Source organism: Melopsittacus undulatus, chromosome 12, assembly GCF_012275295.1.
Source record: "Melopsittacus undulatus isolate bMelUnd1 chromosome 12, bMelUnd1.mat.Z, whole genome shotgun sequence".
Lineage (NCBI taxonomy): Eukaryota > Metazoa > Chordata > Aves > Psittaciformes > Psittaculidae > Melopsittacus > Melopsittacus undulatus.
Genome location: NC_047538.1, coordinates 11,718,522 through 11,746,197, shown reverse-complemented (window position 1 = coordinate 11,746,197; position 27,676 = coordinate 11,718,522). Strand labels below are relative to the sequence as shown.

The 27,676-nt window shown below is 41.5% G+C and overlaps 1 protein-coding gene across 2 annotated transcripts in view; it reads left to right on the top strand.

The window, feature by feature from the left end:
• The window catches only part of CIT (citron rho-interacting serine/threonine kinase), a 73,856-nt gene that overhangs the window by 42,823 nt on the left and 3,357 nt on the right, over positions 1-27,676 (top strand). For both annotated transcript variants that reach the window (XM_034068322.1, XM_034068321.1), the window contains 24 exons: positions 1,883-1,936; positions 9,687-9,884; positions 10,355-10,548; positions 11,054-11,189; positions 11,611-11,715; positions 13,321-13,461; positions 13,656-13,763; positions 14,444-14,606; positions 14,850-15,014; positions 16,270-16,407; positions 16,682-16,862; positions 17,060-17,151; positions 17,464-17,568; positions 18,438-18,607; positions 19,554-19,634; positions 19,837-19,972; positions 21,189-21,328; positions 22,104-22,196; positions 24,446-24,554; positions 24,681-24,809; positions 25,398-25,478; positions 26,097-26,175; positions 26,290-26,475; positions 27,321-27,624. In XM_034068322.1, the coding sequence (XP_033924213.1) occupies positions 1,883-1,936; positions 9,687-9,884; positions 10,355-10,548; positions 11,054-11,189; positions 11,611-11,715; positions 13,321-13,461; positions 13,656-13,763; positions 14,444-14,606; positions 14,850-15,014; positions 16,270-16,407; positions 16,682-16,862; positions 17,060-17,151; positions 17,464-17,568; positions 18,438-18,607; positions 19,554-19,634; positions 19,837-19,972; positions 21,189-21,328; positions 22,104-22,196; positions 24,446-24,554; positions 24,681-24,809; positions 25,398-25,478; positions 26,097-26,175; positions 26,290-26,475; positions 27,321-27,624 (3,288 nt within the window). The remainder of the gene's footprint in view (positions 1-1,882; positions 1,937-9,686; positions 9,885-10,354; positions 10,549-11,053; positions 11,190-11,610; positions 11,716-13,320; positions 13,462-13,655; positions 13,764-14,443; positions 14,607-14,849; positions 15,015-16,269; positions 16,408-16,681; positions 16,863-17,059; positions 17,152-17,463; positions 17,569-18,437; positions 18,608-19,553; positions 19,635-19,836; positions 19,973-21,188; positions 21,329-22,103; positions 22,197-24,445; positions 24,555-24,680; positions 24,810-25,397; positions 25,479-26,096; positions 26,176-26,289; positions 26,476-27,320; positions 27,625-27,676) is intronic.

Below are 27,676 nucleotides of genomic sequence, written 5' to 3'. Positions count from 1 at the left end.
CATATGAAATTGTTATTGTCAGGAGGTTTACTCTGTGATTTACTTGCTTAAATAATATTTCATGAATTTGAAACTACCTGATGATCAGAAAAATTTTAATGTTTTTTTCTGTCAGTTACCCTGCTTTGAGTATACTTATTTAGGGGGAATCAAATTCCTAGGAAAAAAGTGCTGTTAGAACATAATTTTATTCCAATGAGTATTTCATTACAAATTGTCATGTGTGTCTGAAGTCTCTGGTGAGATCAGTGAATGGTATAAAGGAAAAAGAAGTTCAATTTCTACCTCTCCCTTCCCCTTTCATCCCCTGTAAAGGCAGTTCTAGATTGCATGCTGCTGGTTGCTGTCTCTTGAGGACAAACAAATGATTTCAAACTGTTTGATTCAAAGAAATGTTTCCTTCATAAGCTTCCTTGGGCTGTGGGGAGAGAGAGCAGAGAGGTGGATGACCTGATACCAGCTAACTCCCATTGAACAGCAGTCTTTAATGACCTTCAGATCTGTGTGTTTTAAAGTGTTGAAAATGTGCATTTTCTTGTTCCAGTGGCATTTGACCAAAGAACTATTCAGAATATTGCTGCCATTGCTATTTTTTGGAAGGGATGGTGGGCTCAGCTGAGATAGGTGCTTGTGTTATGGTGATGCTTTGGGTACATGAATGGGAGAATCATTCATTCCAAGTTGTTCTAAAGTGGGTACATGCTGGCAAAGTACAGCAACACTGTGAGAGGAACTGAATAGAACATGGCATCAGTTTCTTTTTTGCTCAAAACTGAGATGATCCCCTCCCAGCTGGAGGCTTTGTGTAACAACTAATATCACTGCCAATGGGATGGCAATGTGCTTGGTATCTTTACCCTGTACCACCAGGGAAACAGCTGAATAATTATGTCCTATGTTCACTCACTTGGCAAAATGGTAGTGCTTTTGGACCAGCTGCTGTAAGATAGTCCAGTTGGTGGGCTTGGGAGTATTTCTATAATGGATTTCTTAATGTACAACTGTTATTTTTCACATTGCCTCTTGTGGTAAGATAGCTTCTCAGCTTTCATGTCTGACTTCTGCTGAATGGGTTTTCCTGTTTAGTCTCTTGGCTCTAAGGAAAATGTTCTAAAAGAAGAAAGGTGGCTGGATGTACCAGTGTGCTAACCTTTCATTTGTCAAGTTTTCCAGTAACATATGCCATTAGACACTTGTTAAATCAGTTTGATGAATTTTGAGAGAGGCCAGGAGGCTGAAACAAGAACTTTTGCTTTGTCATGCTTTGCTTGTGAATTAGGAGGTAAAATGGTGCATGGCAATGCTGCATTCTTTAAAATGAGTGTTTGCGCTTGTCCACATTCCGGGTGCTGTCTTCCAAAAATTGATTATTGTGTTTCATCACTGCTTTTTAGAGAGGCTCAGGATGAAATGGTACTTTCTGGTAGGATTCAGGGAGATTGGCAGAGATGTTTGGGATAGATGTATAATGCTTCATGGCAATTTCTCTTTTCAAGCATTAAATTGCATTCAGCATTTATTTTATAAGAAATAACCAATCTGGATATGGAAGTAAAACCAACTCAAATTGAAATGTCAAGAATGTACAAAGTTGGCATGGAATTGACATGTCTTCTGGTGACCATTTCAGATGAAACCTTTTACATAATTCAGTTCTTGAGTTTGTACGTTTTTCTGAAGTGAATCAGAACTGGATCCATAAGTGTATTTTAAGTAGGATGTGACTTTTGCTTTTGCCACTACAGAGTGCTCTCATAGCCTGCAGCATCTGCCTTCCAAACTTTGCTTGCTGATAGGTTGTTCTTCAGTTTGTTTAGCAACAGCTGTTGGATTCAAATTCTGATGTATGAAAAATTGATGATTAACTTCTTACCTCCTTTAGGCACATAGAGATGAAATCCAGCGTAAATTTGAAGCCCTTCGTAATAGCTGCACAGTGAGTATTAAATACAGATCATTGAATTATTTTGAAAGTAAGGATAAGGAAACAAACAATTTAATTAATTATTCCTTGATGACACTAGTTCCTAATGTGGACTTGTGGCTTCAAGGTGTTAGTAGGAGCTAGATGGATTGGACTTGATTTCTTTTAGGTTTCAGGTAAACCTCAGTTTTGAGGTTATAGTCTGATCATGAAATTGATACTATTCTTTTTGGAGAAGAAAGTAAATGAAAATACCTCATTGCAGTGCAGCTAGTAAGAATGGTGTATCAGCTGCAAAAAAAAACCATTGTAGGTGAAGACCTTTTCTACTCCCAAGAAGAAAAGATCTACCTGTCCAAATCCTGAGCTGCATTGTAGATTTAGGCCAGAGTGGAAGAGCCTTCATGCTGCTCTGGGTTTTAAGGAGGACTCTAATACTGTTTGAAGAGGCAAGAAATGTAGTGGTTCCAAATAATACGTTGCTATATAATCATCTGCTCAAAGAGCAGAGAAGATTCTAGGACCTTAATTTGCATCTTCTATTGCTTGAGATATTTTGACATGTTTTTAGATTCATTTCATCAATCCAAGACAGGTGTCAGAGGGTTTGTCTATTGATAGGGATTCTTGCATATTTAACATTACCTTCAAATGTGTTTATGATGGTTGATAGAGAACATTGATGGAGCATGTCTTCCAATCATGTGAATTACAGAAGGGTTGAAGAAGGACCACTGCCTTCTGGGTCAGCACTGACTGCCAGCCTTTCTGGACTTTTTCTCTTTACCCCACCCTGTAAGCAGGGCTTAAATTCTGGGGTTTTTTTTTATCTTGATTGCTTCCCTACTTCCAGTGGTTTCCTCAAACTTCCATTTCTCATGCTGTAGGATTGAGTATCTAAGGTACAAGTTTTCATCTTTCAAAAGTATCTTTTCAGGATGAGAGTTACTCTCTTTTCCTTGGTTGTTCTTCAGCTCTAAGCAAGGGGATGCTTCTGTTCTGTTCATAGCATATACTGATATGAAGAAATGAGGATGTAGAGCTTGCCAAAATGGTTAACCTCTATTTAGAAGAAATCCTGTACAAAAAGCTTTACTTTCTGTTCCCTTCTTCATTTACGTAGCTTGAACCTCTAGTTCCATATGTGCTATCATCTATCTTACATCCATAGCTATCTTCTTCAGTTCTATCTTGCCCCTCATACAGAATGACAGCTTTCCATGAAAATTCTTATGTGATCTCCATACAGGCAAAAACTAGCTGTGGAAAATCCATGGCTTCTTTTCGCTGTATGGTAAGCTGCCTTTCCCAGGTTGTCACTCATTCTCTAGTAACACTCTGGCTCCCTAAGTGTGGTGAACAATCTCCAGCAGTGGCGGGTGACCCACAATGTTTCAAGAATGTTTGAGCTCTTCAAAAGCTCTGCATAAAAGGATTTCTAAGTGTTGTGCATTGTAAGGCCCTTCAGTGAGATAAGTGGGATCAGACATCCTCATCAATAAGGAATTAATTAAATAGTTCCTAAATGAATAATACATGCTCATCATACATTCTCTTTCCAGGCCAGGAGAATGCATGTATAATTTAATGGACCATGGACAGGAACTTTCTTGTTATGTGTGATTCTAGTTGTCCATCCTGTCTACTGAGGAGCATGGAAAGAAAATACAGGACAATCTCTGTACTGACAGTGAGGGATCAGGGAATGTTTATTATGGTGACTTCACCTTCATTTTTATCTGAGTGTGTCCATTGTGATGCAGGCTTTGCTTTTTGGCAATCATGTGAATTCTACTTGAAGGTGATTAGAATATACACTCCTTTTAAAATAACACTTCAAGGGAATGATTGTAACATGCTGCTACTTATGCAGCATGATAATGAGTGGGTTTGTTCTTTTAGCAAGTATTCAAAATATATCCTTTTTAAGCTGAAACAAACTCCTTGACCCAGTCTGTCAAACTTTGGGGTGGAACTGTTGTTTATTTAATCTTACTGAGAAGCCCAAAGCAGCAGCAAAATTAGGAAAATGAGATTAGACTGGAGGAAGGGATATGAAAGGTTGAATTACTTCAGTACTTCTGTAGTATTCAAGAGGTAAACAAAAACACTTTGTTTACTTTCTTTGATATTTCTTCCATTTCTCCAGCTTCACCAAGCTCACAGCTTCCAACTGTAGAGAAGGCTTACCCTCCAGGATGTGTCTGCTTTCCTTATACCCTCATTGCACTCTTGTTCTTCCTTTTGCTGAGGTCTCTGACCAAGTAAACATTTTTAGGTTCTCTTATTTCAAACTTGCTGTGTTTTGGGGTGCTTACAGAGACCATTGTTATGTTGTTGGTCGCAGTTTCTGCCTTGTTTGTGAATTTATATTCTGTTGTTCTTATTGCTCTGCATTGTTTCATCTTGTGACATCTCCTACTGTTGGGTGTCAGATGAAATTGCCAGCATTTGCTTTCTCTGTCTCTCAGTTGTGCAAGAAATAATAGGCTATGTAATTACAATAAAAACTGTAAGCTGTGGTACCTGCTGTACACACACACAGATGCATGTGGGCACACAGAGAGAGCATTATTTTATCATAATCTTCTCACAGTGAGAGCTCATCCAGCAAACATATTGAGGGAGAAGGACTAGTTTCCTCCATTTAAAGAATTATTCTATCAAAAATATGATGCATTTGAGTGTTAAATGTGTTTTCCAGGCAATCAGAAACAGACCTAGAAATAAAAAGCTTTTTCTTAAATAGGAAAATTAACGTATTTGTCAGTTGTTGCCAACTGCCTGTTCATTATGGCTTGTTGTTTTTTTCATCAAGGCATTTGAAGTTAAAAATACAATGAAGTTATCTAAACAATGGTAGAACTATTGCAAAAAGAAAACATGCAGTAAGCAGATGTTAAAGGCTATAAATAATTAAAAGAAAAGAATCCTATAAGGTTAGTAAAATGGTATTGCTATGCAGGAGGACCACCTTCTGAATCTTCTAGTGTTATTTTCAGGTACATACTGTTGCTTTTACTCTAGCAAGGGGAATGACATTTCTTAATACTAATTGGATATTGCATTTCCACTTACTCAATATTTCTCCAATAAAACAAGGTTTATATTCCTTCCTTGAGGTTCTTTTGTCATCTTGTGTTCCTATTTTAACTGTTAATAGGCTTAGTTCTGTACTTGACTAAGAGTTTGATACTGAGGCATTAAATCTGGAAGCCCATTAGGGCACATGTACAATTTTAGTCATGCATAAAGTCCTGCTGACTTTGGTCTAAGATCTTGATTCTACATTGGCTCAATAACTTAACATACAAGAATAATCTGTGGTTTTGAGAACTTCCAAATTTATGTCTGGTGTTACATACTTAAGTATGGTGTTACATACTTAGGTGCTAAATTATGTTTCAGAGCGAGGGGATATTGCCCACTGTAACAAGGCTAATACCCAGGCAAAAGCTTTTATATGGCTTTATTAGATTTGTAAAAAAAAGAGAAGCAAAAATTGTCTGTTTGATGGGAGGGATATTCCTGATTCTTATTTCACAGAAAATGTGATGGCAGATGCCAGTTACAAGCACAACTTTGAGCTTTTTTAGCCTGACAAAAATTCAGAGACTTCCAGGTTGTTGATGAGGTGTTGCTGTGAAAGAAGCTGATGTCCATCAGCTGATGGGCTGATGGACAATAACATCATCATCACTTGAGGAGGATGCTTATGGTGGGTAGAGGCAGGTCGTGTTCTGGGAACTAAGAGTACAAGGTTGGTGTGGGAAGGAGAGGGATGCAGATTGTGTAATGTCCTACTACCTCTGCAGCTCCTAATGAGAGCAGTGTCCCTCAAGCTAAGCCCTAGCGAGTTTTTGGAGACTGAGATCTCCATGTAAGGTATGTTTCAAGTCACAGATGATGTCTGACTATGGCAAGGGGAAGAAAGCAAGGGGTTCACTGTTACGTATCAAACAGCTGGAGATACAAGACTGGTATCCATCTGCAGCTGTGTTTGTTGAGAGGCTTGGTATTCTGCTCCATTACAATGCTTGATATTTCTGTGCTAGAAAAGCTTTGTCTCTTGGATCCAAATGTGAGTATGTTAAGATGAAGTGAGTTTGATGCCCACTCTTGCTTCCTCCTCACAATAATTGGAGGCTCAGAGATACTTTTTCTCTATTACCTTCTGACAGTTAGCTTTCTGGTAAAGATTAGTGGGGATGGGGAGGAGTGGAAATGGGTAGAGTAAAACAATGTCTGGAAGTTCTGAATTAAGGCTCTATGAAAAATTACATTAAACTCCAAATACAAGGTGCTGAGACCATCCTGAAACAGTTTATGTTGCTGTGTCCTAGCATTTTCCTACATGTTTGGTGGCATGTGAGAATGATGGCATCTTCATGAAGGAATAAGGTTATAGAGAAGTTTGCAAGCTGAAGTTAGTAGTATTCTTTAGAATACTATATTTCTTTTGATAGGAATGATAGAATATTCTTTAGAATACTACTGCTTCTTTTTTCTCCTTTCCCTCATTATTTTGCCTGTGGTTTTGATATGTGGAGCATACAGGTCAAGTTTTGTACTATGCAAACCTAATCACCAAGGCCCTGAACTGCTGATACTATGATATTTAATTTGTGATCCATGTCTGGAGAAGTTTGTAGGGCCAGGTATAATAGCTGTGGATCTGCAGGATCTCACAAGTAGAGAAATTTGCTTTTCTGAAACCATGCAATGGGTAGGGAGTTCTGCTGAGTGTGGTCACTTTTGCTGAAGAGCTGTTATGCTTGGGTTGTGCTCTGTAATATTTAAAAATGAGATTCAGTCTTCTGTATCAGTATAAAGATCAGGTTTGTGCTTAGATGTGACATGTAGGGAGCAATCTGCCAAGATGAGCCTGGTGTAGTTAGATTATATCTCTATTTTATGAATTAGTTGTGATGAAGATGTGCATAGATGGAAGAGAAAATTTCAGTTGCTCTGTGGGTGATGATACAGTGGCACCACTACAGTGGCTGCCTACCTTGTATGGAATTGCTTTTCCAAGCTTTTGAGTTTGCTTGTTTTATAAACTTTAAATGTGAAGATTTTTGTAATTATATTGTGGGTTTCTAAAGGATAAAATAGTGTTTTCCTGTAACATACTTCTCATTTAACCCCAGAATAGCTCAGTGTTGGTTGGTTGGTTGATTTGGGTTGTGTTTTTTTTTTTGCCTGGGGATTTTCTTAACTGAAAAGAAAAATACCTAAAGCTATTAACATTTTCCAGCTACATGGTTCTGACATAGGTTTAATGTATGTATGTATGCTCAAGACAACATTTCCTATCAAAAGTTTGGTGTTTTCTTTCTTCTTTATTCCCAGGACAGGCGTTTATATCGCACCATGTCCTGTTTTCCTGTGTATTACCCATTGCTATTTAGGCTTCATAGATTTATAAACTCTGTAACCCTGTTGGGTCATATGTAGCTGCAGAAAGCTTTTAAAAAATGAATTAGTTAACAAATTCCATTTTGGCCATGAAAAAAAGGAAAAAAGAAGAACAAATTTTCTCCCTTAAAATTCAAATCTATCAATCTATATAGATTCCATAAGGTAGGATATAATACAGATGGATTTTAAGCCAAGCCATTTTGGAATTGTCAATAAATAGGAAAATATTCAAGACAGGAGATCACATAACTTCTTCTGGAGCCCCTCTTTCTTAACTGCTTTGTCATTTGTCTTAAGTTTTCTAGAAATCTCCTCATAGATAAAATATAAAATGATTTGGTTTAATTTTAGTTATATTCAGGGAAAGAAGTCAAAATCTCAGAACCAAGAATAAAGTCAAATGGGAGCTTAACTTCCAGCCCGCAAGGGTTGAAATCTGCTTGAAATACAGCCAGTTTTAAAGATTCATTAAGTAGTTTCCATATTAACTCTGCATGTCACCTTATCCATTTTGTGTTTTCCCTGTCTCTGCTTTCTTCTTGTATTTCAAAACTAGATTAAGAATTTTTGTAGCAAGTTCTTGTATTAATAGATGAAATGTATGTGGAAGAAGCCGTGGATGTATAAAATAGATCTTAATACTGCCTCGATACATGGTGGGGTTAGACATATAAAAACATGCAGAAGAAAAAGAGAGATTATCTTATCTGGTAGTAGAAATCTCAGATGTTACTTGTAAGAATGGTAGGTAAAACTGTAAAAACAAATACTCCTTTGCTCCTTTTTGTATAAATACATTTCTAAGCTCTTACCCCACAGCAGTACAGATAATAACACATCCTTGTGACAGAGTCTGTGTTCTTTGCAAACTTGATGCATACAAGAGCAAAATGTGTATTTTGAGTAGGACAGGAAAAGCGCTCAAGGAACAACCACATGATCAGGTTTTCATTAGAACTGTTGTGTTTTGTAATATGAATCATTTTGATTTGACCCTGAACATATGGGTAGCAGGAACTCCCCTTCACCCACCAGGGGGTAATGTCAGTTGGACTTTTTCTGCTTGCAGTTTGAAAACCAAATGCTGTTAATTTCGATCGAGGAGAGGCATGGTAAAAGGCTGCCAAATATGCATTACAGATTCTTCAAAAATAAATGGTTGTCATCTTTCCAGATAGCTGAGAAGAGCTGTATGCTCTGTGCTCTACTGCTTTAGATATTTAAGTCCTTGGCTTGTGTAGGAAATTGGAACATTTCAATTCGAATGTGTGGCCAACTGTGCTCTGGGATTTTAATGTTTCCCATTTAATGAAGTATTCACTTTTCTTTGACATCTAGGCAAAAAATGCCTCTAGAACTTGTTAGAGTTGAATATGAATTGTAAAGAGTTTACCAGTTTCAGAAATTCTTTTCATTAAGCTGATTTCAAGATTACACTGAGGCTTCTTTCTTTTCTGTTGTGATGATGTTGGTTTTGAGTTAGGAGGGGGTCCAGGTGTTCATCCATCCTGTATTCATGGCCTTTCATTCATACAAATGAAATAGGACTATGAAAATGGCCAACTGTTGTTCATATTTTGTATTAATTTGAAGGGGGAATGTGGTTTAAAACATCTAATGTAATGCCATTCTGACTGAACTTGCACTTCCTGAAAGGCAAGGCTGTTGTCCTTGTTGAGTTTTCGCTTTTCCCTGATTTTCTGTTAGTCTGTTGTGTTTCCACACTTCTTTCATTCTTCATATATCCCCTGCTGCCATCCATAATGCTGTTACCGTGATAGAAGATATATCTTAAGGTTTGTCTGCTTTTCGTGGTTACATACGGTGTTCCATATAGGAATACAAACACTTGCTAAGGAGGTTTCTCAGACTGCAGTGCCTCCATTGCGCCACGTGCTCAGTTTTCTTAAACGTCACTCTTCAGTAGCCTCTCTGAGAGGTATTAACCTCATGGCACTTGATGGGAAATTGAGGCAAAACAAGGTGAAGTGTTCTGGCAAAGGCGCATCTGAGACTACAGCCAAAACTCCTGACTCCCAGAGCAGTGCTTTAGATGTGACAGTTCTCTCTCAAATAATAAATTGCAGTGCAGCATGTTTATGCACTAAACCAGATTTTAAAAAGCCCAAGCTCTTTTCTGTAAGAAACAAGAGTCTATTGCTAATCAAAGTACACTCCTGTGCATAAAACCTACCTTGGCAATACTGCTTTTGTTTAGATTAGGAATGATTTCATAGCCAGGTTGTCTTCTTGCTTGGCAATGAGTGGTTGGCTGAGAGGAGAGCACTTTTCCACTGAACTCTACTCACTGACGTGTAATTGGATTTCTTGTTCTTTCTAGGTGATCACAGATCTGGAGGAGCAGCTGAACCAGCTCAGTGAAGACAACGCAGAACTGAACAATCAGAATTTCTTCCTGTCCAAACAACTTGATGAGGCCTCAGGGGCCAATGATGAGGTCGTCCAGTTGCGAAGTGAAGTGGACCATCTCCGTCGAGAGATCACTGAGAGAGAGATGCAGCTTACCAGTCAGAAACAAGTAAGGCTTTACAAGTCTGGATCACAATCTCGTTGTGATAGCTAGCTAATGATCTGAAAGGCAAAGAAACTCTTCTCAGTCTGGAAACCTAGGAGGAATGAATATTCTTCCAGGGCAATGGCATTTAAAGCCTTCCTTCCCAGAGCAGTTGAGTGACTGGGATGTTTTGGTATTCCTTATTGTATTTTTATGCACTTCTATTTAGAAATTTGCATTCTGGAGGTGTTTTCATTTAGAATTATTCCTTTTAATTTTGTGACCCTGAAAATGTCAAAGTTTACCTAATGAGATAGAACTGACATTAAGGCACTCACAAGTGAATGTATGGAAGCCTTGAAATAAATGGGTTGTGATTTACCAGCTTATGTTTGCTGCCAATTTGCATGTACTGTAATTTAAATGGTAAGGCTGAAGCTTAAAGTGCACGCATGATGTGGGATGTGAGAATTGATAGGAGGATTTATTTTTAGACTATGGAGGCCTTGAAGACAACATGTACAATGCTGGAAGAGCAAGTAATGGACCTGGAGGCCCTGAATGATGAACTCTTGGAGAAAGAGCGTCAGTGGGAAGCATGGAGAAATGTTCTAGGGGATGAGAAGTCCCAGTTTGAATGTCGAGTTAGAGAGTTGCAGAGGATGCTGGATACTGAGAAACAGAGCAGGTCTCTCTTCCCTCCTCCCCTTTTATTAACTTTTATGAAAATGCTCGATAGAAGCTAGTACAAAAATTATATTTAGAATAAGAGATGGGAGTTGGAACTAAATATAAAATCTTGTGAGGTAGTTCTAAAAATGGTTTATTAGTTAATAGTCATTCACCAGTGATATTGTTCCTTTGGTTGCTTTGCAAGTGAGCAATTTGTGGGGAGTGGTATTTATCATTGTATTTTATAAAATGTCCTGGTTTATTAACTTTGACTTTATTATATGGAAAACTAGTGTTTGCTCCTAGCTGTTCCTGTGGGGTCTTGACATTTTCAGGCTGTAGTTCTAGCAGGGCTGGAATGGGGTTATGTAATGTAAAAGTGTTGCAGCAAACAGCCTGGCGTTCTAAAGTAACATCTTGAATTTGAGGCAGCCCCTTGATAGAGGCATTGCTGCCACTGCACAAGGAAGAGGTCAGGCCCAGAAAGGAGTTAGGTAACATTATTTTCCATTTTAATACAGAGTGAGAGCAGATCAGCGTATTACTGAATCTCGCCAGGTGGTAGAACTAGCAGTCAAAGAACACAAGGCAGAGATTCTAGCCCTCCAGCAAGCACTGAAGGAACAAAAACTCAAAGCTGAGAGCCTTTCTGATAAGGTAAGTAACTTTCCACCCTAGATGTTACTAATCAGGTGAGATACTTTTCTAGTGATATTGCTTGTAGAAAAGTGGCCTTGGGCAGCTTTTTCAAGATGTCAGAACAAATTAAAAAGACTGGAGGTCATAGAATAGAATTCTGTCTTCAAACCAAAGACCTCAGATTCCCTTTAGAAAATGACTAAAGCAAGAAAGCATCCGGTGATGCCCAGAGTGTACAGTGAAGTCCTTCAATAACTTGATATTTGCATTTGAGCAAGGGCATACCAAAATGCTGGTTGGTTGGGTTTCCTCCTTAGAACAAATACAGGATAATTGTATCACTTTTCTGTATGTGTTCTTGGTGAAGTTGGATTTTAAGATTGTGGAACACTGTTTATTCGTGTTCAATATTATTCTGACCATCTATCCCACTGCCTAGCTCAATGACCTGGAGAAGAAGCATGCTATGTTGGAAATGAATGCACGCAGTTTACAACAGAAGCTTGAGACAGAAAGGGAGCTGAAGCAGAGACTTCTGGAGGAGGTAACCTTGGAAATTCATGTTGTAACTTCAGAAGAAGGTTCCACATCTCAGCAGGGGAGGAGTTGTGAGAATAGCAGTGTTGCACATTCACCCTTTTTCTCTATAACTGGAGAGATTAATAAATTGGGGGTTGTTTTTACTTAAACCTTTGCAAAGTCTGTGGCCATACCATGGAGCAGTAAAAGTGAACTGCTCCTCAAGGGAAGGAATGCTGGGAGCAAAGGGAGACAGCAAGTGAAGCAAGGGCAGTGACCTTGCAGCCAGTGAGCACAGTCTCAAGTACCTGAACAAGAAGAGCAGTGGAGGAGGGTTGGTGAAGATAATCAGACACAGCCATCAGCCCAGGGGTGACTGCACAAGCCTGTAGTGATGAGGTGCATCATAGGTGAGGTCTGCAAAGCAATATCCATGCCCTGGTACAGCATTCCTACAACACAGCTCTGACCAGACCTGATGTGAGTACCATAGCTTAAAACCAGCTCTGGAGCCAATGTGCTTCAGAAGCATGGGTAAAGGCCACTGGTAAGGCTTCTGAGAGCTCCTTATTCATCAGTAGCTTGGTTCACTGAAGTCTGATCCAAGGTTAGGCACCTGAACTGTATCAGTGAGATACTGAATGCAGGCAGCCAGACCTGGTTAGTGGGGAAAGAGGTTGCAGAGGAGGATTTCAGGGGAAGGGTGCTTGCAGGTAGTTAGGGCAATTAGAGCCTTTTGGTGTACCTGTGGTACTGGCAAGTCATCCCAGAGTTGAGAGCCCCATTATGCATTGCAATGAAATCATTCTGACTCTTGCTCTGTAGCACATGAGTGTCAATGGCTTTCATGTTCAGGGACTTTCTTATCGAGAAAGTATAAAACCTGAAAGAATTTGGTGTAGTTTGTCATGTTCTAAATTAGATATAAGGCAGCAGTTCTTCCCTGTGAGGGAGCTGAGCAGGGTGCTCAGAGAAGCTGTGGCTGCCCCATCCCTGGCAGTGTTCAAGGCCAGGTTGGACACAGGGGCTCGGAGCAGCTGCTCCATGGGAAGGTGTCCCTGCCTGTGGCAGGGGTTGGAACTGGATGAGCTTCAAGGTCCCTTCCAACACAAACCATTCTATAATTCTGTGTGCCCTTTTCTGTTGTTAGTTGGAGACAAATATGTAAACAATTGGACATAATTTTCCTTATCTCTTGTGACTGTAGAGGAAGGAGTTTATCCTGGCTTATAGGAAAGGTTTTTTTGTATTTACAAAGTCTTGTGATGGCTTCTGGTGATTGTACAGAGCTTGAAAAAACAGCATCAAGAAATTCTTCAGGTATTTGCAGTCTTATTAACAATTGCAAGATTTTAAATGCTTGCAAAAGCAAATAAAGCAAATGAACGTGTAATTGAAAGAAGTGGTGTTGCTACAGATTAAGATAAAATACATAGAAATGCTTGTTTAGTCATAATGCCTTCCAAAAGGAAGGGAAACTTCTAGAATATTGTCACTTTCCACCTTTTAAAGAGTTGTCTGTTTACAGACATCTGAGATGATGCTTATTTTACAAAGAGTTCAGTAGCTTTTATTTAAAACCAAGCAAACAACAAAAGGAAAACACTGTCTTTTCTATTCCTGTTAACAGCAGGCAAAGCTGCAGCAGCAAATGGATCTGCAAAAGAATCACATCTTCCGCTTAACTCAAGGCCTGCAAGAGGCTCTAGATCGAGCAGATCTTCTGAAGACTGAAAGAAGTGACCTGGAATATCAGCTGGAAAACATTCAGGTGAGGGTGAGGAAACCGGCGCCGGACTCTGTACTCCACATCCTAAAACCCCGCTCCCTGTTTGTGGGTTTTTGTAGGATGTGACCCACTTGTTCCTGTGTGACATTTTCCTTACACTGTTTTTAGCTCTTCTGTTCTTGAGTTATCTATTTATTCTATTAAGATAGAATGTCTAATGTGTGTGTGGTTCCCAGGTTCTCTATTCCCATGAAAAAGTGAAAATGGAGGGCACTATTTCTCAGCAAACCAAACTCATTGATTTCCTGCAAGCAAAGATGGACCAACCAGCAAAAAAGAAAAAGGTGGGTGAAAGAGATTGAAGAGGCACAGTGCAAAAGGATGGTTTTGTGATTAGTTATGTATATTCATAGTGTTCTTTCTTTGTGTAACACAAATGTGCCTTCATCTAAGAGCATTCCTAGCTGATGAATACAAGCTTTACTAGGCACAATGTGTTCTTTGTGGCTTTTCCAGTATTTTGATTTTCCTACAATACTTAGGTTACAACCTAGTAGCTACAGCTCAGTGAGGCTGTAAGAATACAGAATTTTAGCCATGCTTTGTTTTTAGTGGTAAGTATCTATGTGTGTATGAACACATTGTGTTTGTAAAGTGGTTGTCTTGTAGTTAGAGCATAGGATTGATTAGTCAGGTGATGTGACTTGTGTCACATCTTTGTCATGAGCCGTTCTGTCATTTTGATTTAAGTAATTTAATTTTAACTACGTATTTTGAGATCCTCTGTTTAGATGCTTTCGGAAACTCAAGGTGTGAGTACTAACAGGTAACGTAAGTCCCTCTTTAAATTAATCCATATCTCAACATTTTCTTTCCAGTGCCAATATGAACTAAAAATCCATCCTTACACATAACAATTGCCATGAGGCCCTCTGGCCGGACTGCCACTAGCTAGTTGCACTTTGCCTAGTTTAAGCCATCTCTTACTAGGAGTTAGGAGTTGTCTGTGTGTTTCTGTTGCTAGGGCCTGTTTAGTCGGCGGAAAGAGGACCCTTCTTTACCCACACAGGTTCCCCTGCAATACAATGAGCTGAAAGTGGCACTGGAGAAGGAGAAGGCTCGTTCTGCTGAGCTGGAAGAGGCTCTACAGAAAACACGCATTGAACTCAGATCTGCTCGTGAAGAAGGTAGGGGTTAACAGAAAAGGTGGATCTGGAAGGAGACGCACGTTTTTGGTCTGAAAACGTGCCTTTAATTTTGTCTCACTCAAGCAGTAACATAAGTTTAATTCTTGCCTACTGCTGTGAAGGTGCAATAAAGCTATGCTGTTATCTGCGGGTTGTAACCACTGAATGGTTACACAGAACCACTGCTATGAATGAGGGTTTCATACCACTTGTGTTAACGAGTGGCATTTATCTCATCTATAGCTGCTCATCGGAAGATATCAGACCACCCTCATCCATCTACTCCAGCCACAGCAAGGCAGCAGATCATCATGTCTGCCATAGTCCGCTCACCAGAGCATCAGCCTACTCCCATCAGTTTGCTAGCTCCACCCTCCAGTCGCAGGAAGGAGTCTTCCACACCAGAGGGTAGGTTTTGGGGGAACTTTTCTGTTACTGTTTTCCTGTCTCCTATTTCAATGCCATATCTTTTGTTATTCTTGATATTTTTTTATTTCAAAACCAGATATTCTTCATGCTAGGAATATTAGATGATACATTTTGCTTAATTTTTTTGTTTAAAATTCTCTATTTGGACTATATGAGTTATTTCTTCAGCAGTAATTATTAGCAGCAGTTGTTTAAAGAGCATGTGTTTCTTCAGAGGAGGATGTTTTCTGTACTGCTTTCTGCAGTGATCAAAAGGATTCATATCTGTTTCCTTAGCAGTTAGCATTTTTACTTATCTAAACTGTTGATTTGTTCTGCTTAGCAGAATGTTTCTATCAAGACCTTTTGGTAAAGGGAAAAGACTTTGGTTAGGCATAAAAGGAAGATACCAGGTCAAAGACAATATTAATATCCTATTAACTAGAAAAAGGGATACCCTTTGGTGTTCTTGAGATAGAGGAGAGTAGGGTTATCACAAAAAGTTAAAGGATTGAGGGCTCTGCTCAGCTGTTCTTAGATAACCAATATTCCAGAGTGAGTGTTGAACCCTGAGACTTGGAACTAAAACCTCCAGCCTTTAGATGGAAAAAGCTGGAACCCACAAACTGGAGCAGAGAGTGCAGGAAGCTGAGGCACAGTGCACTGTGAGGATGGGTAACATGGGCATGGGAAGATGTCCTCAGGGGCAGGTCATGAGCAGGGAAGACAATAATTTTCACCAGTAAAAGACCATGCCTTGGAGGATAAACTTTGCTTGGTAGAGATGCACTAACAGGGATTGTAGGAATGCTTTAATATCTGCTGGCACTGATGGTTGGCTGTATGAAGAAGGCCTGCTGTTTGTTGATCGCAACAATATAGGTGTTGAAGAGGTTTTAGCTATAAGCAAAATTGAGAGATTAGTTTAGCATGTTGTGAGAACTGGAGCTGAGTGCAGGCTTGAAATTTATGTGGTTTGATTGACATAATCTGGCTACACCAAACATTAGCCACTTCAGTTCTACAATCTGTGCTCAGGCAGCACATTCTGTGCATCTGTATCAGGTAATTACTGAGGTGGTAACATTGCTTAAGATTTACAGATTGCAAAGGGAAGGAGTGTCTGTGTTCAGCAGAGTTTAGATAGAGACATGTAGTCCCTTTTTATTACCTAGGCCTTCAAATGCCAAAATCTATGCTTGATTTTCATCCCTATCACAGTACTCACCCTGATAATAAATCCTGTCACTTCCAGAGTACAGCCGGCGCCTGAAGGAGCGGATGCATCACAATATCCCACATCGCTTCAATGTGGGGCTAAACATGAGAGCGACGAAATGCGCCGTGTGTCTGGATACAGTACACTTTGGAAGACAAGCATCTAAATGTCTTGGTAAGGGCAGAGCGTGTGCTCGAGCAGAGTGTCACTGGATGGGAGAATGGAAAAGCACCACCCACCTAGAACAGATTTTCAGCGAAAGCTGAAGACAGAACCAAGTATGAAGACTTTGAAACTGGTTGGTGCAAACATTCTACATCAGAATACATCTGATGGTTTAGAGTGGCAGGAGATTCTTTGGAAAGCTGGGGTTTGCGTTAGAACATGAGGCAGCTCTGTCATGATTTTTTTGTCATATAACAGAAGTTTTTCTCTGTCCTTTTGTCAGAATGCCAGGTGATGTGTCACCCAAAATGCTCAACTTGCTTGCCAGCTACTTGTGGACTGCCAGCAGAATATGCCATGCACTTCTCTGAAGCATTCTGCCGGGATAAAATGAATTCTCCTGGTCTGCAGCTGAAGGAGCCAAGCAGCAGTCTACGGCTTGAAGGATGGATGAAGGTGCCAAGGTATAAACATGACTCTTGGTGCCGTATCAGGTGCTGAACTATTTGGAACTGTTCCTTGTATTATCCTGACTCTTACAATGGGATAATCAGTACCTGCCCATTACAATTACTGCCACTGAAATTTGTCTTTCTAGGAGTTGCATGCTTGTTTTATCTGGGCAGAAAATCCAATGTAACTTTGTGCTTATTTTGTTTAGGAATAATAAACGTGGGCAACAGGGCTGGGACAGGAAGTATATTGTCCTGGAAGGAACAAAAGTGCTCATTTATGATGCAGAAGCAAGAGAAGGTAACTTGGCATTTCTAGGAAGAACTTGTGTTTTAATCTTCAGCTACTGTTTGGTGAGCTGAGAGGCTTAAAGGTTGTTCCTGCTTGCTGTGGCAGTATTAATTTAGCTACATTTTCTGTAATAAGGCAGTGTTGTTTTTCTAGATCCTTAACAGGTTTATCAGCTGGTGTGTCACAATAATCCAGCTGTGAACATGCACTGTGTTTTCTGTAAACATCCAGTGTGTATCCACTTCAGTTTGCTATCACAATTGTTTTCTTGCTGCTTACTTGTTTGTTCTTTCTTCATCTGTGTTCTCGTTCTCTCTGCAGCTGGACAGAGGCCTCTGGAGGAATTTGAGCTCTGCCTTCCTGACGGCGACGTAACTGTGCACGGAGCTGTAGGAGCTACTGAACTTACCAACACTGCAAAGACAGGTGAGAATCTGACGTAGATGAGGTCAAATGGATTTCATCTGGCTTGCCATCAGTTGGCATTCTGTTTGACTGAACAGAATTTTCTCCCTTTAACTTTCATTCTGTAACTGTGCCATTTTGAGGTTACCTCTACTTGAATTAGGTGAATAGCTCAGTCGTCTAGATTTAGCTACACATGGGCTGCTGCTTCTGTCATGGTAGTTGAACTGTGAATAATATAATCATCAAGCCAAATGGAAGTAAATTTGAAGAGTTTTGTAACATACTCAAAAGCACTCGGTTGATTTAAATTCCTTCTCTCAATGCTCTCTCTCAAGTGTGAATTGTCATAATTCATACCACCATTGTGCTCGTACCAAAAAGTCATGAATTAGAAATACTGTGGGGTGTGTACAGTCTGTTGTTATGACAAAATGTTGATGTTTTCATTTGTATGTACTGAATAGAACCAATGATAAGTTTATGTATGTCTTGACTTTAACATTAAAGCATACAGACTGTTAAAAACAAAGGTTTCCATAACCAGATTTTTCTTGAACAGTACAGGGAAAACTTTAGTCAAGTGTCTGGTTTTGTGGGTGTTTTTCCTGCTGAAATGTCTTTCTCTTTTGAATAAAAGGTGAGAAGTTATTTTTATTTAGTAAAGACAGCACTGTATGTATGGATTGCAAACATCCAGCTGATATTTAGCTTTAAGTAGCTAGCCTGTGCAGGACCTGTAAAGGAGAAACCTATGTATAAATTGCCATGGTAACACGTGATGATAAATACAACTTCTCTCCGATGAGGCTGAAAGGTGTTGATTTTAAGTCCACTGACAATATTTCAAAAACTAATCTAAGTCTTATTCTATCTATATAACATCTCAGATGTGCCATATATCCTAAAATTGGAGTCTCATCCACACACCACTTGCTGGCCTGGTAGAACACTCTACCTGTTAGCACCCAGCTTCCCTGACAAACAGCGCTGGGTCACAGCACTGGAATCAATAGTGGCAGGTGGGAGAGTTTCCAGAGAAAAAGCTGAGGCTGATGCTGTGAGTATAAAAGTTTCATTTAATCATAAAATATTCTGGGAGGGAGCAGAGGTTTGAAAAGTGTTTTGTCGGTATTTGACATTCTGAGGTTTAACTGCAGGTAAGTTGTTACTTCTGCCTGACGAGGGGCAACAAGTACCAGGAACTAATTCATTGTACGACTGATGCTTTATACTGCACTACCCTGCTTCAGACTTGGAAGTGTAGTAAGAGGATCCCAAAATTAGGTCTAATTCCAGCAAAGAGAAAAAGAAGAGCGAGCAGTCAGGCCATGGTTTAAATCCAGTCCCATAATGTACCCCATGGAGTGAGCTAACATGGAATAAAAGGAAGCAAAATGCTCCCTCTCCCATTCTTACAGAGTCAGGGGTTTTGTTTCTTTAGAGGGGGAGGTGTGTGTGTGTTTGAGTTTTATTCCTGGTAAGAAGAAGTGGTTAAGTGGATTATATTTTGGTTTCAAAGAGCCTTTTTCATCATTGTTGCACTGATTACGCTTTATTTTCTGATAAAAGATTTGGTTCTATGGCATTGCATATGAGCATGTTAGCCCTAGGGAAGGGAGTATCTGACTAGCAGGAAATTGTCTCTCTTCTCATGCTAGCGTTCCTTTTGTCTCTGAGAAGAACACATGCTCCCTCCAGCATTTGGACCTCTTTGTTAATTCTTCCTCTAGGAAAATTTTACTGCTCCAGTGCAGGAGAAGGATAGGGACAGCAGTCAGTTCTGTCTGAGGTTCATTCTGATGGGTTTCCTTACCACGTTTCAGGCAGATAAAACTTTACTAATGCTTTTGTAGGAGGTTTCCCTGCAACATTTAGTGTTCTGAGAAAAGGAAATCTGTGCCAAGCATTTTGCCTGTCTGAAATGATGACCTTACAGGTGTTAAAATGCTAGTAAAGACATTAAGATTAACTCCAAAAAAATACATCTCTTTTGTCATTCGCAGAAATTGCTGGGAAACTCCCTGCTGAAGCTGGAGGGTGAAGACCGTTTGGATATAAACTGCACAATGCCCTTCAGTGACCAGGTAAAGCCAATGTTCAGCTGGGCCTTTCTGAGTATTGGCTATTTCATTCATGGAAATGGCAGCTTAACAGCAACACGTGCAATTACAAACCTGTTTGTCACTTTGTTTTTTCTCTTCACAACAGGATTGTCCAGGCTTCCTCCTGGAGTGTTCCTTGTTATCCTCATGTAGTGCTGTTTTTTTTCCCCTGTTGTCACTGTAGGTAGTACTGGTGGGGGCAGAAGAAGGTCTCTATGCCCTAAATGTACTGAAGAATTCCTTAACGCACATCCCAGGAATGGGTGCTGTCTTCCAAATTCATCTCATCAAGGATCTGGAGAAGCTACTCATGATAGCAGGTAGGGGGCTTTACGTTACCATCTGTCCTGCCCTTAACAGATGGCAATGGCTTTGTGCTGCAGTGCCAAAGGGCCCGGCTTTCCACTAGAGGCAGTACAGGCTTTATTCCTGTTTTTATCAGTGTATTGTCAGCAATCACCTCCTGTGGTTAACACAGCATTGTCTGGGGCTTTCTTGAAGTAAATGAAGATGTGAATGAAGGCTCAGTTAAACCTTCAAGAGGAAGTGAATTCTCAGTTTCTAAAGCTGAGGGAGGGAAGAAACAGAGAAGACATTTTCTGTCATCATTTTGAGTTCAGTTTAAGAAGTGTCTAGTTGATCAGTGACTGTATCTTCCTAATCACTACAGAGCCTCTCTTTTAATGTAGCTAATCATTTGAGGACCATGATGTGATAACCATGGCCTAGGGCCAACAACTGTTAACTTGCTCTAAACACTAATTCATGTAATGAAATCGGGACTTCTTTCATGGTTTAAGATTCCCTTATGAAAAGAACACCGGCTTTAACCTCTCCATCTGTGGTTTTCCAGAGATAATCCTTCCCACACTGATGTAGGCATGCTGAACGTTAGGGCGTATCTTCAGCTGAAAGCCCAAATTATCAAGTGTCTAAATGACATTTGTAGGGAATGAAAAACAAATTCTTTCTTTTGTTCTGCTGCTTCAGTGTTTTTCCCCTTGTCAAGATTTAAGCTGTCCATGCTTTATTTGTTCCAGAGAATAAAAGCACCTGGCAAAATGAATCTCTCACAAAGTTAGACGTCAATGTTACTCTGTTGCTAGACTTAGGAGAGGAATTGGGCTTGGTCTGTAATGCAGTTTATTAGGGCACTTGGAAATCCCTTGCTGGTTCTGGTGGCACAGAGCAGCCAAACCACCTTTTACTTCAAGTTCTGAGGGGTAAAATAGAACATCCCGGGTAATTATAAATAGTGTTCTAATGAGGCCACTGCTGTTGTCATCATCTTAACCTTGGCAACACTGATAATCCATGGAGAGATTGGTTGTACTCCCAGTGGATTTACTGTCTGCTTTTGTAAGTTTTCTATTTCATTTTTAATAGGAATACCATGGAATGAATTCTGCATGGTACATTGGGACTGTTACCACAGTAACAGCCTGTAACCATGAGCTGCTGCTTAGGTAATGGAACAGACTCTTGTAGAGAATAGGGAGTTTTCCAGTGATGAAATGTGTCCATTTTTGTTTTCAGGAGAAGAAAGGGCTCTGTGTCTTGTTGATGTGAAGAAAGTGAAGCAGTCTTTAGCCCAGTCACACCTCCCAGCCCAGCCTGATATCTCACCAAATGTCTTTGAGACTGTCAAAGGATGTCACCTTTTTGCTGCTGGCAAGGTAGGATACAGCTCTCTCCTGCCCCCAGACCACCCTTCACACCACACTGAGTTCAGTGTTAATCAAATCAGTATCTTTATTTCACTGGCGACAAATCCAAGGTCTGTATTCTTGTTTTAAGAAGAGTGTAGGGGCTGAAGAGAGGCTGAGCTGGTGGCGGTATAGAGGATCTCCTACTAATATGAAAAATTCAGTCAGGAAGAAATGATGCTAGAGCATCAACAACACAGCACAGCATAGCTGCCTCTTCATAGTTGACTTCAATTTTGCGGTTTATAATTAGTGAATTCTATCCACTGTTTGTTCTGGAATGTCTTGTAATGCTTTCCAGGCTGCAAATTTACTTAGGTTTGGGTCACTTGAGAACTCATTAATATTTACATTAATGGACCATTTAGCCACAACAGAAATTCTCATTAACAATCACTTGTGCAGACTACTTTAATCACAAACTGAACATCGTTCCTCTCAAAGTGACGTTTACATAACAATTTCAAGGGTTAAAATTTGGATTTCTTATCCCTTTTAATGAAGCATCGTTCTGTGGAAAACCTTCAATTTTTTATTAAGTGAATCAGAGAAGCGGTTCAAATTCACATTCTTTTTTGAGAATGTGAAGAGGCTTTTCATCATTTCACTAATTCACAGTAAGTACCCTATTAAAAACCTACCTGCTTATCTCTGCAAAGTTCTTTGTGGTGAAAGGTCCTCACATGCTCAGCATTAGAATTTACTCTATTAGCAACCTGAACTCTGCCTCTAATCTTCTTCACAGGTCGAGAACAGCCTTTGTATCTGCGCAGCCATGCCCAGTAAAGTGGTTGTTCTGCGATACAATGAGAGCCTGAGCAAGTTCTGTATCAGAAAGGTAAGCCTGGTAATTCCCTTAATAATGAGCTCACATAATTCATGTATTGCACTAAGACTTTGCTTTGGAGCAAACGCCTTAAACCTTTTCGCATGCATGAGAACATTTGGTTGCCAGCTAAAATGATAACAAATTGCAATGTGCACTGACTAAAATTGGAGTAGGCAGCAATTTCCTTTAACAGGAGTTGGCATATTTGAAGAGATGCAGAACAGGACTGTGATTTGTTGAAATACTGACTAGGCTGTAGTCATACCCTCACTTAGTTACCCAAAAAAAGGCTTTCTTCTTCATTGCCCAGCTGTGTTCCCTCACCTCTGTTGTCTTTGGAGAAGTCCATAACAACTGACTTCTCCCTTCTTTCCAGCTAAGGCAGCAGTGGCTGTCTGAATTTGTTTACTGTACTAGTGAAAATCAAAGGGTATTTATTTGGTACTATCCCATCGCAGGGTAGGCAGCTGTTTCCCATACTTACCCTGATACATGGGTACCTTCTGGCCAGCAGAAGCAGTGAGATACGGATCTCACATGGTTGTGTACATAGGTCCCCTGTACAGAGCCCTGTCTGCCTCCAGCACCGGCACTGCTCTGGACTGGAACATGTCTCGCTTCATTCTGTGGAGAGCAGAACTGCTGCAACTCTTTTCAGGCAGCCAGCTGCAGGCAGGGAATGCCCTGAGCACCTGAGCCACTATTCCTCTTAAAGACAAGTCCAATCAATTCTCATGAGTACATTTTATATGCTCAAACACATTCAGAAAAACACCCCAAATAACAGGGATCTCTCCTCAGAACAGAGTTTAAACACTGCCCATCTTAAAATGCGCTGGTACCCAGAAACTCATGTCCTCTCCAGTTCACAAATTAAGGAATGCTCAGGTCAAACTACAGCTCCCTGTGAGCTTCTGCAGGTTACTTTGAAGGCACCGGTTCAATTGACAGCTTGACTGAGGATTTATCCCCACTGAGTGCTACACTGGCACTGCTGTGAGGAAGCAGAGCCGGGGCAGGAGCTCAGATGCTGGCCTCCTTGGAAGTAAAGACATTATTTGATGGAGATCTTGGCACAAACAGTGTGGATACCAGCAAACCTGGGGTAGCTGCAAGCACTGTAGCTGATACCAACTCTTGCCCACAGTGGAGCAGCAGCCAGCAGGAAGCACTGTCCTCTGCTTGTGCTGCCACTCACCCCACAGTGCCGAGTGCCTTGACAAGGGCTTACATGCAAAACATGCAATGGCCTGTTTTAGAAGGAAGGTTTTCCTTATCCTCACTAAACCAGACAACTGAATTTAGATCCTAACAAGATGGCAGCAAGCCCAGAATATGCTCTTCCGTTCTGCCAACTAAACTGCCAGATAAACTAGGAATTATGCAAGGAATCTTGTCCTCAGAAGATCAGAGGATCTGTGTGTTGTGTCAGGCTAACCTGCAGAGCTCTCAAAGCTGTTCAGTCACACTGCAGATCTGGTGGACAGCATCTCTGTGTTACACTGCACAAAGAAGGAAGGAAGATTGTGTATGTTTGTCTTCCTTTTGCTTAAGGAGCCATCAACCTTGTTTCTGCAGTTATAAAAGCAGGGATGCTTTAGGGAGCTGACTCTTTCTGCTGGGAGGAGGGGATGTGCCTACTGATAAGGGGTTTGCTGCTGGGGTTATAAGGACTTTGGGACTTGACTGGTGGCAATCCTGCTGCAGTTATCTGAGGATCTTCTGCCTGCCTTTCCAGCAGCTGTCCTGATTCCTGTTGACTTCCGGGCCTGGAAGCATTCATTCCAGCAGAGCTACTCTGGAGCTGGGGGCAGTTTTGGGTGATGGACTTCCTAGTGACAAGTCAAGTCTGTCATTCAACCCTAACTGCTCAGTCCTGACCTCGTGTCACCTCCAGACACTGTTCAGCCATGCACTCATTGGCATGGCTGTGACCTGCTGCAAGTAGGGAGCTGTTCCCCACTGCTCCGGAAAATTGAGTAGGGCATTCTTCCAACAGGAAGAGGTTCCTGTTAGGGTTAGCATCTGGGATTGAGCTGATTGATAGGCAAGTCTGTATTCAAGCAAGTTTCACTTCCAATGTAAGAAACCTCTTCTAGCAAGAGTACTTTTCCAGGTGCTTTTGAAACTGTTTGTTGGTGACTTTGAGGTTGTCATCTCCCCCTTTCATAAAATGTGGCAGTATCTAATCTTCCAGAAAAACCAAATTACAAAACTCAATGGGAGCTGATCCCTGTCCATACTTTCTGCTTTTCCAGGAGATCGAAACCTCTGAGCCTTGCAGCTGCATCCATTTGACCACTTACAGCATCATCATTGGAACCAACAAATTCTATGAAATCGAGATGAAGCAGTACACTCTGGAGGGTAGGAGCTGTGTCCTGAGGAACGCACCAGCTGGCTCCATAGATTCTTTTGGTGGGGCTCTTCTAAACCAGTTTAAGAAGAAAATATTGGTGCCAATCAAGGTGTTTTTCTCCATTTTCTTTGCAGAGTTTCTGGATAAAAATGACCACACTTTGGCCTCTGCTGTGTTTGCTGCCTCTACCAACAGTTTTCCAGTCAGTATCATCCAAGTGAACCCAACAGGGCAGAGGGAGGAGTATCTGCTGTGTTTCCATGGTATGTGTTGTCCGGTTGTGTAGTTGCACTGCGTCTGCTTTCTGGTACATGAGCAGCCAGGAGGTACTGGGGTACTGTTGTAAAAGAAAGCCAGAGCTGACTTCCTAGTGCCTGGTACTGATTATTGGCTGTGAATCCAAAAGCCCTGGAGGAGTTGGGGCTGGTGGTTTAAGCAGCAAGACACGCACCAGGCACTGATGCTGAAACAGACCTGCTGAGGTGCTGTCAGTCACCTTGCATCTGTCTTAAAGGTTCTCTGTGCCTGTGGATCAGCTGCCGTGTGCTGGCTTCTGTGCCTGAATGGAAGGGATTAAACTCAGTGTTAGATGCCACCAGGTGTTTGATTACCCTGATAAAACGTTAAGGGGTTCTCAGCCTTTTCCTCTCTCCTTTGCTTTCCGTACAGAGACAAGACCTTTTAACCTGGTGATGAAAGAAGAGGCTGTTTGTTGGGTTTTTTTTGTACAGCTGCTTTTGTTGGCTCTCTAGGGTAGTGGCAAGCCCGGGTTTATTGCCTTTGTCCCTTCCAGCAGTAAAGGAACACAGCTCAGGTGTGTGCTCACAACGTGGCGTTGCTTTTCTTGGCAGAGTTTGGTGTCTTTGTGGATTCCTATGGAAGACGCAGTAGGACAGATGACCTGAAATGGAACCGCTTGCCCTTAGCTTTTGGTAGGTGTTGAGGGAGATCCTCTTGGCTTACAGAAATCATTGAACGTGGGAAGCATCTTTGTGGGACAGGTATTCCTCACTCAGCACTTCCTCTTCCCTTTCCTAATTCTCCCAGAAACTATGGAGATTTTCCCACAATTTAAGATCATTATAAATACAAATTGACAGAACTACTGAAACAGAAACAGTTTGAGGAAAACTAAAGCAGTTATGTTTCCTTAATGTTCCTGGTCTTACAGTGACTGAACCAGCTAATGGGGTTTGTGTAACAGTGCTTGGAAGTTTCTGAAACAGTCAGGCCTATGGAATGTCAGCCTGGTTCCCTCAGCCCCTTTGCGCTACCGAGTGGGATGGTATTCAGTTCATAGTCTGCTTTTAATGCCTGTTCATGAGTCTTTGGTTGGTAGAATACTTGAGATATGGATAGTTTCAAAGCAACAATTCTCTAAGCTTTCATCTCCCTGCTCAGTTATCACATTGGGTCTTATTACAGCAAATGTACTCCCTGGGTTTCCCCAGGGCTGGGAGCGCTGCTGTGCTCACTGATGCTTTTGAGAAGGTTTTATTTAATAGAGAAATTGATTTTGTGCTTTTCCTGCCTTTGTGATGCTCCTCCAGCCTACAGGGAGCCCTATCTCTTTGTGACCCACTTCAATTCCCTTGAAGTGATTGAGATCCAGGCACGAGCCTCTCTAGGGTAAGCTGCTCTCTCTTCATTACTTTGACCAGCATGTGCTGCAAGAAAACACAACGTGCCAGGGAAAGGCACCGTGCTGTCACTGTTAATGCTTTTTCCTGCCCTTTCACCCAGAACTCCTGCACGAGCCCACTTGGAGATCCCAAATCCGCGGTATCTTGGGCCTGCAATTTCATCTGGAGCCATCTACTTGGCCTCCTCCTACCAAGACAAATTAAGGGTGATTTGCTGTAAGGGCAATCTAGTGAAGGAGACCAACAATGAGCAGCAGCACCACAGAGGATCTTCTGCTACACGCAGGTATGATAGTCAGTGTGTCCCTGTGTGCCTCATGAGCAGCCTCAGCTCCAGGTGCCTGTTTCCCCTGGATGCTGTAGAATGCCCGTGTTCCATTCCTAGAGAGAGGCATTGGGCAGTTACTGTAATGCTGGCATAGAACAAGCAGGGAGTTGCTGATGTCTTAAAATACAGAAGGCAAAGAAACATCAGCTCTGTAGGAGCATGTGGGGAACCTCCACAAACACTCCATGATCTTCAGCTGGTTTATGTAGGGATATAGCTGTGACCTCAGAGCTTGGTGAGCTTAGATGCTATCAATATGACACAAAACATCGATTGACTGTAATAGTCTCTAAAGCTACAGCCCCTTCTTAAACAACTTAGGAGACAGCACTGGGAAGTGGTGATGTGATCTTCTTCTGGTCAGCATTATGATACTTCTGGGGTTGATGGTGCCACTGTGCACTGGAAACTCAGACCCTGAGGCCTGTAGCTCATCCCAACCCGGCCTGAACATCCTGGAGCCACTGATAATGTTGTATGGGGAAGAAAACAAGTCAAATTTTAGTGTATATAGAAAATGATGCTGCTGAAGTGTATGAGAACAAACACAGAGCTCTCTGGCCCGTCACACAGACGTGACTCACACCAGCGATTCCCCGAGGCCCTGACCAGTGCAGCTGGTGTGACAGATGCTCAGCTACCAAAGTCTGTGTTTGTGCTTTTCATCTTGGCTGAGGGAGGTCTGATGGTTTCACCTGAACACTGCTGGGTGTTTGGGGGGAAAGGCACAGCTCTGCTAAAAGAAAATGTAACGTGAGGTTTTTGTTGCTCAGCGGTTCGCGTCAATTATTTTTGAATGACAGCAGCCCGAACAAGAGGGGTCCTCCCACGTACAACGAGCACATAACCAAGCGGGTCGCATCGAGCCCGGGACCACCGGAAGGTCTGAGCCACCCTCGGGAGCCAAGCACACCCCATCGGTACCGCGAGGGAAGGACGGAGCTGCGGAGGGACAAGTCACCTGGGCGACCACTGGAGAGGGAGAAGTCCCCAGGCCGGCTCCTGAGCACCCGCAGAGAGAGGTCCCCGGGGAGACTGTTCGACGAGAGCAGCCGAGGACGGGTGCCTGTGAGTGGGGCCAGAACTCCTCTTGCTCAAGTCAATAAGGTGAGTCAGGAGCCTGCAGAGCTTTCCTGTTCCCAGCTGCAGGAGGGCTCGT